General features: G+C 39.5%; 3 protein-coding genes across 3 annotated transcripts; 1 reads left to right on the forward strand and 2 right to left on the reverse strand.

Annotated features, from left to right (window-relative positions):
* Positions 1 to 348: 348 nt before the first annotated feature.
* On the forward strand, positions 349 to 2,186 carry LOC106300193. The gene is made up of 7 exons (XM_013736288.1): positions 349 to 834; positions 976 to 1,082; positions 1,156 to 1,250; positions 1,329 to 1,405; positions 1,481 to 1,601; positions 1,681 to 1,740; positions 1,823 to 2,186. The coding sequence occupies exons 1-7, from the start codon at positions 455 to 457 to the stop codon at positions 1,961 to 1,963; spliced, it is 981 nt and encodes a 326-aa protein (XP_013591742.1). The 5' UTR covers positions 349 to 454; the 3' UTR covers positions 1,964 to 2,186.
* A 92-nt stretch (positions 2,187 to 2,278) lies between these two features.
* LOC106300192 (ruBisCO large subunit-binding protein subunit beta, chloroplastic) lies at positions 2,279 to 5,790 on the reverse strand. The gene is made up of 15 exons (XM_013736287.1): positions 5,687 to 5,790; positions 5,073 to 5,295; positions 4,872 to 4,997; positions 4,652 to 4,789; positions 4,481 to 4,576; positions 4,150 to 4,392; positions 3,842 to 4,076; positions 3,588 to 3,757; positions 3,426 to 3,503; positions 3,266 to 3,337; positions 3,092 to 3,196; positions 2,918 to 3,010; positions 2,751 to 2,843; positions 2,540 to 2,663; positions 2,279 to 2,455 (listed from the first exon to the last, which is right to left on the reverse strand). Exons 2-15 carry the CDS (start codon positions 5,286 to 5,288, stop codon positions 2,442 to 2,444), a joined length of 1,803 nt encoding a protein of 600 aa, XP_013591741.1. The 5' UTR covers positions 5,289 to 5,295; positions 5,687 to 5,790; the 3' UTR covers positions 2,279 to 2,441.
* A 650-nt stretch (positions 5,791 to 6,440) lies between these two features.
* LOC106298316 (TATA-box-binding protein 2) lies at positions 6,441 to 8,917 on the reverse strand. Its single transcript, XM_013734418.1, has 10 exons — positions 8,683 to 8,917; positions 8,240 to 8,319; positions 8,050 to 8,137; positions 7,760 to 7,831; positions 7,606 to 7,656; positions 7,430 to 7,474; positions 7,261 to 7,353; positions 7,070 to 7,171; positions 6,897 to 6,977; positions 6,441 to 6,802 (listed from the first exon to the last, which is right to left on the reverse strand). The coding sequence occupies exons 2-9, from the start codon at positions 8,314 to 8,316 to the stop codon at positions 6,903 to 6,905; spliced, it is 603 nt and encodes a 200-aa protein (XP_013589872.1). The 5' UTR covers positions 8,317 to 8,319; positions 8,683 to 8,917; the 3' UTR covers positions 6,441 to 6,802; positions 6,897 to 6,902.
* Between the last annotated feature and the right edge of the window lie 1,837 nt (positions 8,918 to 10,754).

Genomic DNA, 10,754 nt, shown 5'->3' on the forward strand with positions numbered 1-10,754 from the left:
CCAAGAGGAAGAGGTGAATACATTCTTGCTATCTCAGTATCTTTCCTGAGTAATTGTTTGCAGCCTCAACTTAAGGATCATCATGAGATATTTTCTTTAGAGAGCCAGTGACTCTTTCGCTGAACATACCACTCTTGCTGTAGTGTTGCGTTTGTCTTCTTGCAGAATTGGTCAGTACTTAAGAGTGAAAGCACGACAGGTATTGTAGTAATAAAAGAATCAAAAGTGAGGGGAGATGCGAATTTTTGGAATGGGAGGAGAAAAAAAAGGATCAAGCGCATTGGTACCATTAGAAGATGACACGTGGCAAAACACACCATAGCCACTAAATCATGCAAACTTGTAATCCAAACCACACAAGGACTCCTCCTCCATATGGCAAAATCTACCAACTAATACTCTAGTCTCTTTACCTTGTGTCTGAGCTCGAACCTAAAGAAGATAAGAATCAACCATGTCTTTAGCTCCGACCAGTTATCCATCTCTCTATTCACTGCCAAGAACCCAGCAAAACCCTGCCTTGCTCACTCAACCCAGCTTCATTTCCGCCAAAAGTCTATTCCTTTCGAGCAATTCGTGGAATACCCATGTGGCAAAACGCCGGAGTTTCGCTGTGAAGGCATCGGAGACAGAGCCCACAGCCAAACCTGAAGCAGGAGGAGGAGGAGGAGGAGAAGAGAAGTACGAAACATATGAGATAGAAGTGGAGCAGCCTTATGGTTTGAAATTCAGGAAAGGAAGAGATGGTGGCACTTACATTGACGCTATCTTGCCTGGTGGATTTGCCGATAAAACCGGAAAATTCACAGTCGGAGACAGAGTTATTGCCACAAGGTTTGCTCTCTTCTTTTCTCATCCTTTGAATTTTGATTAGCTTTAGAGAGATTGTGACTGGAATCGGACCTTCAAACTTGGCCCTGTATCTCTATCTTTGCATTGTGTAACTAAAGGACGTTGAATATTTCGAGTGTGCAGTGCAGTGTTTGGAACAGAGATTTGGCCTGCAGCTGAGTACGGTAGGACTATGTACACCATCCGTCAGCGAATTGGTCCTTTGCTTATGCAGATGGAGAAGCGATATGGTTTGTTTGTTTGTTAACATTCCTAAAAACTATACTCTCTGACTCTCTAAGAAACTTGTATTGTTTCTTGTAGGTAAGGTGGATGATTCTGGTGAGTTAACAGAGAAAGAGATAATAAGAGCTGAGAGAAATGCCGGATTCATTAGCAGTAGGTTGAGAGAGATTCAGGTTAGATTCTTATTGAAACCTTCTTGTTTATGTTGGTTGTTACACCAAAATAATGTATTGTGAAATGTGTGTGGGTAGATGCAAAACTATTTGAGGAAGAAAGAACTGAAAGCTCAACGGGAGAAGGATCTTCGTGAAGGGCTTCAGTTTTCCAAGTTAAAATCCTCATGTTCTCTTGTGAGTTGGCACTTGGAAAGTGAATGTTGACTTGTAATCTCTAACTGATGTAGGAATGGTAAATATGAGGAAGCACTGGAGAGGTTTGAGTCTGTGTTAGGCTCTAAACCAACACCAGATGAAGCATCAGTTGCAAGTTACAATGTTGCTTGTTGCTACTCTAAACTTAATCAGGTAACAAATACTATCTTTTTTATCTTTCAGATATTATTGCATTTTGAGTTTTCAGAGTTCATAAGAGTTCCTTTGATAGGTTCAAGCTGGTCTCTCTGCTCTGGAAGAAGCATTGAAGTCAGGATATGAAGATTTCAAGGTAATCTCGATGACTTGTCATGTTTCCCTAAAAGAGATGGTGTTGTTTGTTGAAGCTGATGAGGGATTTGTTTTGTTTGCAGAGAATCCGAAGCGATCCAGATCTGGAAAACATCAGGAAGTCAGAAGCTTTCGATCCACTCATGAAGCAATTTGATGAATCTTTCATCAACGAGAGTGCCATTAACGCCATCAAATCCTTGTTTGGCTTTAACAAGAAATAGTTCACCACCGAAAGACTTAAAAGTTTATGTCTTTTTGATGTGATTCTGTTCATAGCTTCGCTTCGCTTTCTCTTCTCTTCTTGGCTTATATATATATACTCTTGAGGAATTGTATTCAATCTTAAAGGTGTTCTTTTTTTACCTGTGAATCTCTCTCTTTACCATTACAGTCCAAGTTGTATATTTCTCATATGAAATGAAAGTAAAACTCAGCGTAGCGTTATGGTTTGTTTTAGTATGTCATGTCATTACCTAAATTCAGATACGGTCATGTGCATGCATTAGTTGTAGACAACATGATCTCAGGGTAAAATAATTTCCAAACATTTAAGGAATCATGATTTTATTCATAAGATTGATTCAAAATTCCAGTACACAAATCACATTCTCTTGGTTCAAAACCATTACACTTAGCTCTCATCTATTACAAGCTAAAAGCAATCAACTTCCGGCAGAGTTACTTTGTTCCCCTCTCTCCTCAGTATCCATATCCTGTAATAATAGTAGTAAATAGAATCAGTGATGGGACTATGAATTGTTTGGTGGATTTCACAGTATATGAATGTCTTAACAAACCTGAGTTGTCCATTGGGTTGCCTACGGGAACTGGCTCAGGTTCCTTGATCTCAACAACAACACAGTCTGACATCAAGAATGTCTTTGCAACCGAAGCTGCGTGTTCCAAACAACACCTCACAACCTATATCCAGACAAAAGCACATTCAGGTTCTCTGATGACCAAATTAGCTAGTGAAGACAGTTTATGTATGCAGAAAAAAAAACTGACCTTTGTTGGATCAATGATTCCTGCAGCCATTAAATCCTCGTACTTGCCGGTTGCAGCATTGTAACCGTATTTCACGTTCTCGTTAGAAAGCACCTGACAAATGAATAAAAAGACAGCTATTCAAGCATCTGCTTTAAAGTGTGTGTGAAGGTTGTCTGTTAAACTACCTTCTCGCTAACTACGCTTCCATTGACTCCAGCATTCTTGGCAATCAGTTTCAGAGGGTAACTCAGTGCTCTTTTCACTATATCCGCACCAACCTGAAGTTAAGGGAATCAGGGAAGTTAGAAGCAGACATGAAGTGTTTCTTAATAAGAAACTGAAAGCTTTGATGAATTTACCTTTTCTTCATCATTTTCAAGTGCGGCTTTAATGGCATCAACCTTGGAAGCAAGCCGAAGCAGAGTACAACCACCACCAACTACAATACCTTCCTCAACAGCAGCCTGACAAATATCAATCATATCAGTATAGTTCACGAGTATGCTTTTTAAACCTCAGCAATAAAAGATCACCTTTGTAGCATTAAGAGCATCTTCAACTCTCAGTTTCTTCTCTTTGAGTTCTGTCTCAGTTTGTGCTCCGACCTTTTACCAATACATAAGACCTTTAATTAATATCTCTCGAACATACTCTTTTGTTATATTAAAGAATACTAATGGGGTTTGTATGAACCTGAATCACAGCAACTCCACCGGAGAGCTTTGCAATTCTCTCATTCAGTTTTTCCTTCTCATAATCTTGCTCTGCTTGCTGCACAAACCAAGAAGCATATACTATAAGTACACTGTCGACAAAAATAAGTAGAGATCAGATAAATCTATTACACGTCGGTACCTCAATAAGGTTCTTAATTTGTGTAACACGCTTTTGCACTGCGTCCTGTGTGCTCCCATCACCCACAATGGTCGAAGTCTCTTTAGTGAGGACGACCTTTGCGGCATGTCCAAGAACCTCTTTTCCAGCTTTGTCCAGTGAAAGACCAACTTCCTCACGAATCACAGTTGCTGCAAGCGCAGAAAGAAAAAAAGAGAGGACAAGATTAAGACCACAACGATTATGCTTTTAAACATAAGGGGTGAGCAAGTTACCTCCAGTGAGAATGGCAATATCGTCAAGGTATTGGCTCTTGCGCTCTCCAAATCCTGGAGCTCTGAGAGCTGCAATCTTCAGTGTACCTCTAAGCTTGTTAACCACAAGGGTCGCTAAAGCCTCCTGCTCAATGTCTTCTGCAATAATTAGAATTGGGTATCCTCCTCTAATGGCATCCTCCAAAACACCAACGAGATCCCTTGCATTGGTGATTTTCTTGTCAACAAGAAGCAGCTGCAGTCAAAACAAACAATTCTTTAGAACATTCATCTGATGGAGTGAGGTCAGAGTTAGGAAACACAGTTACCTTACAGTTGTCGAACTCAACTGACATTTTCTCACTGTCTGTCACAAAGTAAGGGGAGATGTAACCGCGGTCAAATTGCATTCCTTCCACCACGTAGAGTGCGTTCTCAGCACTTTTACCCTCCTCAAGTGTCACCACACCCTTCCTGCCAACTCTGCTCATTGCTTCAGCAATCATACTTCCAATCTCTTCGTTGTTACCCGCACTAACAGCTGCCACATCTGCAAGTTCACTGTCTTCCACCTACATCAGACATGTCTTACTTTTAAGTGATCATACTTTTGACTCTTCACATAGTAAATGAAAGAAAGATATGTATAAAATGTGTAACCTCCTTGGACATTTTCTTGAGCTCGGCAACCAAAGCCTTTGCTGTCTTCTCAATGCCTCTAGTGATCAAAACAGGGTTGGCACCAGCAGCCACCACCTGAATGATAAGATTAACATCACTGTTATTTTTGAGTTTCGCCAGAGAAAGCTAAAAGAAGAAGATTAGACATACCTTGACACCCTCAGCAATAAAACCTTGAGCAAGAACCACAGATGTTGTGGTACCATCACCGGCCAGGTCATTGGTCTTGGCAGCTGCTTGCCTGACTAGCTTAGCACCAATGTTCTCAACTGGATCTTCCAACTCAACCTAAATAAGAAAGTTCGGAGTCAGAAAAGTCTTTTCAATAAAAATATATATGTCACTATCAGAGGGGGTAACGATTCCATACCTCCCTTGCAACGGTCACACCATCATTAACAATTCTTGGAGATCCATACTTGCTCTCAAGAACAACGTTTCTCCCTTTAGGTCCAAGTGTCACACCAACAAGGTCTGCAAGCTTGTTGACACCAGCCTAGTAATCACAAACCAAAGACATTTAGCGGCAGCAGTAAAGTTTCAGTTGACAGAATGTAAAGCAGATACTCACTTGAAGTTTCCTAATGGTAGTGCCGTCTTTGTTAAAATGCAACTCCTTGGCTGCGCATACAATTGCAGGACTGGATCTTCTGAGCCTGGGGCACACGTTCTGCCTCCTTCCGAACGAGCTTGAAAACAACTTGTTCATAAGTTTCTTATCAGATTTGTGACCATTTGGAGCAACCATTGAACCAATGGAAGACGTTGCAGTGAAAGTTGACGCCATTTTGTCACTAAAAACACACAACTCCACAGTAAGATAACATTTCAAAGATATGAAAGAAAAAAAAAATATCTTATTTTCGTCAATATTTGGTTAACATAGTCAAAATAAAGCTAAACTGGATGAAAACTAGCAACAATGTCTGAAAAGAAGAAGAAAGGCAGGCAGGCAACACACATTTCAAAGCAAAGCTCACTAAAAACACTAAGGAAACAATCATTTTTATATCAATGAAACACCCAAAAAACGTTAGGGAAATGAATTACTACTTTACGGAAAAGAGTTTTAAAAAGGTTACAGCAAATTCTTATCCAACATAACAACACCAAACATAAACTGAGCCACTGAAAATGCAGAGAAGCTCAAATGATTATCAATGGTAAGGAAGAAAAGGAACGAACAGAGAAGTGAAGGAGCGAAGCAGCGGAGGAGGTTCTTCACCGGAAGGGTTTTTCCGGATAAGAAAATTGTAAGGGAAGTAGTAGGTTTATCTCTTTATTCTCGCTCGCTTGGAAGATGCCCTTTTAAAGTTCCCTTTAGCTCTTCAAGCTTTTGAGTTAATCGTGGCCGTTGGATTCAACGCTCCAGATTGGTAATCGTATCCTGGATCTATTTCCCTGGCCTTTGCTTCAATTTGGGCCTTAATTCTTGGCCCATCTCGGATACAACAACAAATCTTTGCTCTCTTTCACTCTCTCTCTTGCAAGAGATTAACTCTCTCAAGTGTTTTTTAACTACCGTTTGGTATGCAGCTAGAAGCTCCGGTAAGCAGAGTTTGTGGTCTGGACACTCCATTCCCTCTTGTATTTTGAACCATTCTACATGCCCGCCCACCAAGAACAAGGCAAGTTCATGTCACTCATCATCATCTTGGTCCAAAAACCCCATTTTCTTAGCAAATCATGTGTTTTCTTTTCACGTTTGATGCAGACATTGGACGCAATCAAGTCGACTTTCAAGTACTACCCGTTCTATCTGTTTCTTCACAAAACTTAAAAGAACTATAGTTTGTCTATTTACACTGTACTAAGTGTTGTGTTACAAAAAAAAAAACACTGTACTAAGTGTTTGTTGATAAACTAATAAGCAATTAATTTGCCTAACACCATCTGTGGCCATTAAAAGCTAACAAATAATCGTTAAAATGATCTATGATACTCGCAACATTTAAGAAACTAAAGCCGCAAATCGGCTTAAAAGGAGTTTATTACAAAGTCTAGGTGTCTTATTACAGATGGTTAGCAGAGAGGTTCTAAGTTACTATGATATTACTCACTTAAACAAACATTACAAGAAACAAGATACGTGGAAGAAACAGATAGAACAAAGAAAAAAACAAGAGAGATTCTCTATTGGCATCTCCTTTCGGTATTTACAGTTTTTGGTTTTCAATCTGCATCAAACCAAGTCCTTGTTGAAAGAGGATAACCTCACCAATAGCTTTTCCACCCTGAGATCTCTAGTTCTTGACAACCCAAACGTGAACATGCTTTTTGGTTTCTTCTCATATATAGGCTCTGCTTGTATCAAAGGATCATATAGTCAATCAAACCATTGATTAGTTTAAGAGGTATACAAAAAAGAATACAAAGAGAGAGGTTGGAGACTCACATAGTATTATTGCTGGATTTTCCTGAATTCTGTAAGAACTGGGTAGATATTCTCAAAGGCGGTGTAAGTCTCTTCTCTCATCTGATAGTGATTTCCATCAGATGACCCCAAGTAGTTTCATAACAAAATGTGTTTAAATCATACTGAGGAGAAAGTAAGATTATTTATTTTACCTTGGCTCCGGTTATAACAATCTTTCCAGACACAAAAATAAGGAGTACAATCTTTGGTTGTTTCATCCTATATATCAGTCCTGGGAATAGTTCAGGCTCGTACTGGAGAGAGAGAGACGCGAATCATCAGATCAGACATTATTATCTCCATCTTACAACTACAATACTTGAGGTTATCAGTCATCACTTACACTTGAGAAAGCACTGTGAGAGTATGCAAGACCTTCAAGCCTGATGGGGAATTTGACATCACAAGACCCTACAATGTTCTGTATCTTGAAATCCTGCAAACAGCAATTTCGTTACAATGAAAACCAAACGAATTGCTACTCGGAATGTCAGAGATAGATATTTGAATACCTTAAACTTTGCAGGAAAGCCAAGCTTTTGAACAATCCGAGCGTACTGAACAATAAAAAAGGTTTTTTTTATCTTTTAACATAATAAAAAACACCTACTGAAACTCTATCAAGCTTCTGACTACAGTGTCCCCGGAAGAAAGAAAATCAGAAAGTAGTAAGAGGAGCTGGTTTTACCTTTCTCGCAGCCAGCTTCGAAAGATGTTCACTCTTAGCTCCAGTACACACCTGAAATAAGACAACATAGAAGCCGCGTTAAAACGAGAACAGGGTAGATCGATCAATATAAGAAAAAGGTGAACAAATATGCTGTAAAGACGATATAACATACCATTTTCCCAGACGCAAAGATCAACGCTGTGGTCTTTGGCTCTCTTATCCTCATGATTACCGCAGCAAAACGCTGTAACATGAAACACACAGAACATTAAACTAAATCCAGAAAAATACAAACAAAATTAGTTTAAACATCATATTGCCGGCCAATCAGGTTCAGAGAAAAAAAAAAACAAATAACCTGACATAAGTGTTAACCCTGAATATTAATACTAATGGCTCTTAAAACACTTTTTTTTTTTAATTCAGGTCTAATCAAAAGTGATAGGTTAGTAAAACAAAAACCTTGGGGTTATATTCAGCATTACGAGCCTGCAAAGCAATGGCTTTAAGATCAAGCTTGCAGTCCAAGTTCACTGTCGATACAATGTTTCTGAAACACACAAACAAGACAAAAAGTTTTTAAAAAATCTTGTCATTTCACAGAAAGCACAAACTCAAGAATCTAAAAAAGAACAAGAGAGAGAGAACTCACTGAAGAGTTGGAACGATCCCTGAAGGATGCTTGCTAAGGTCAACTGGCTGGCTCCCTTCCATTCCTTGTTCAGCCATTCTCTAACACAAACAAACACATAAAAAATCAGCTAGAGATCTCGACACAGACCGTATAACTGAAACAACTCATGTGGATCTAAGCCGACAAACATACACGAGACAACAGATGATTTAAGTCGAATTCATTGACCAAAACAGGTTGTAATAAAAAGGGTATTGATTACTGAATTTTACGAGCATAGAGCTTATACAATCGTTTCACAATCAGACACGGACCGCGCTTTTGTTAACAGAGCTATGAAACTAATCGAAAGAATTATGAGATCCAATTCGAAACGACAGCTTAAAAGGGTAGGACGAAACTGAAACCAGATCCGAGTAATTGAACCCATAAGAAACAAAGGGTAAGAAACAGAATCAGACCTTTCGCTAGTTTGCAGTTCGGAATCACAAATCTAGGGTTTCGTTAGCCCCAAATGATGAGAAGAGAAAGATTTGAAAAAAAGGGGTAGGCTTTATATATATACAGAAGAAGAGGAGATTTGGGGGAGGGAAAAGAGATTTGTAAAATGGGATTTATAAAGGAAGAGACTCGTTTTCTATATCGCTCCCTCTCTTGGGGATGAGATTTGTTATGAGATGGTCGCGTTTTGGATCTGATGAGGAGCTTATGGACTTCTTTGTTGGTGCCTATATATAGTTTCCTAAACTACCCCTCCCTCATTATGTAGAACGAGGGTAGTTCTGGGAAATCACGTAGATAGACCTAACATTACTGTCTTTGCTGGAGATATATGTCAACGACCACTCTTTGTCTGCCACGTATTAGTGCTCGTGCGTGTATTCTTTACTTTAATTGCAATATGTATTTTGTGTCGTGAAACAACATAATATAATCTATATGTTTTTCTGAATTATTCATAAACATAATGAGTCTTTTATATATATATGAAATTACATCATCATAAAATAATAGAAAAACTAGAGAAAAGGAAATACAAATATAGAAAAAGTATAAATCATAAACTAATAAGGAAAATGAAAGTAGGATTGGCTGACTCTCTCTCTAGGTGTCGGCTTTCTCTCTCTCTCTCATGTATGGGCCGGTTATGGACCGGGCCGGTTATGGACATCCACAATATGATTTATAACACTCCTCCTTGGATGTCATAACCATTCAGAGTTTGTAATACGCTTTAGATGTTGTCTCATTAAAACTTTACCAGGAAAACCCAATGGGCCAAAACCATGGTGAAGGAAAAAGAGTACAACACGTATTACTCCCCCTGTTCTGAACATCACTGAAGGTCTTTCAGTCTACGCATCCCTATCTGATGCGTGAGCTTCCTGAACTTCGAGGTAGGAAGTGACTTGGTAAATAGATCAGCTGAGATGTCACTGGAACGCACTTGGACCACTTGGACCTCGCCGGCTTTCTGTAGTTCATGCGTGAAGAAGAACTTAGGCAAGATGTGCTTCGTCTTGTCTCCTTTGATGTAGCCGTCCTTAAGCTGAGCAATGCATACTGCATTGTCCTCTAACATCACGGTTGGTGCGTCCTTGCCTTCAGACCTCCCACAATCAACTCGTACATGTTGGGTCATGGACCTCAACCAAACACACTCGCGGCTGGCCTCATGTATAGCCAATATCTCCTAATGGTTTGAAGATGTGGCTGCAATCGTCTACTTCATGGAACGCCATGATATGGCCGTTCCACCATGTGTGAAAACATAGCCTATCTGTGATCAAGCATTGTGTGGATCCGAAAGATAACCTGCATCAGCAAAGCCAACTAAACCTTCTTTGTTTTGGTTAGTATAAAATAATATGTTTAATCCCGTCCCAGTGCCTTTGGGTTGGACAAGAGCTAAACCTAGACAATAGATTCACGGCAGAATATATATCTGGTCGTGTGTGACAAGCCAGATACATCAAAGCTCCTATGGCACTGAGATATGACACTTCGAGACCTAGGACATCTTCATCGTCCATCATAGGACGGAACGGTTCAGTGTCCAAGCCTAGAGACCTCACAACCATGGGGCTAGACAATGGGTGAGACTCAGCCATATTGAATCTCTTGAGTACTTTTCTGTATATGCCATCTGATGCACAAGGATTCCATCTCTTATGTACTCAAGCTGTAATCTCAAACAAAAATTTGTTTTTCCAAGATCTTTCATCTCGAATTCTTTCTTAAGATATTCAACTGTTTAGGAGATCTCTCCAGAGTTTCCTAGGATATTCAAATCATCAACATACACTGCTATAATCACAAAGCCCTGGCCGAATTTCTTTATAAAGATACAAGAGCTGATCGGATCATTCTTGTATCCTTCTCTCTCTAGGTACTCACTTAACCTATTGTACCACATTCGGCCTGATTGTTTCAATCCATAAAGTGACTTATTCAACTTTATACAGTGTTGTTCTCGAGTACTCGATTTGTTTTTCAACTCTATACCCTCTGGTACTTTCATATAAATCTCGTT

The sequence above is a fragment of the Brassica oleracea genome, chromosome C6, assembly GCF_000695525.1.
Source record: "Brassica oleracea var. oleracea cultivar TO1000 chromosome C6, BOL, whole genome shotgun sequence".
Taxonomy (NCBI): domain Eukaryota; kingdom Viridiplantae; phylum Streptophyta; class Magnoliopsida; order Brassicales; family Brassicaceae; genus Brassica; species Brassica oleracea.

Coding starts and splice junctions, on each gene's coding strand:
- LOC106300193 (XM_013736288.1), top strand. CDS start 455: ATGTCTTTAGCTCCGACCAGTTATCCATCTCTCTATTCACTGCCAAGA. Junction 1,083..1,155: donor GCAGATGGAGAAGCGATATG/GTTTGTTTGTTT, acceptor TGTTTCTTGTAG/GTAAGGTGGATGATTCTGGT. Junction 1,251..1,328: donor GTAGGTTGAGAGAGATTCAG/GTTAGATTCTTA, acceptor GTGTGTGGGTAG/ATGCAAAACTATTTGAGGAA.
- LOC106300192 (XM_013736287.1), bottom strand. CDS start 5,288: ATGGCGTCAACTTTCACTGCAACGTCTTCCATTGGTTCAATGGTTGCT. Junction 4,998..5,072: donor CTACCATTAGGAAACTTCAA/GTGAGTATCTGC, acceptor TGTGATTACTAG/GCTGGTGTCAACAAGCTTGC. Junction 4,577..4,651: donor TTATTGCTGAGGGTGTCAAG/GTATGTCTAATC, acceptor CTTATCATTCAG/GTGGTGGCTGCTGGTGCCAA.
- LOC106298316 (XM_013734418.1), bottom strand. CDS start 8,316: ATGGCTGAACAAGGAATGGAAGGGAGCCAGCCAGTTGACCTTAGCAAG. Junction 7,832..8,049: donor ATGCTGAATATAACCCCAAG/GTTTTTGTTTTA, acceptor TTCATGTTACAG/CGTTTTGCTGCGGTAATCAT. Junction 7,657..7,759: donor TCTTTGCGTCTGGGAAAATG/GTATGTTATATC, acceptor GTCTTATTTCAG/GTGTGTACTGGAGCTAAGAG.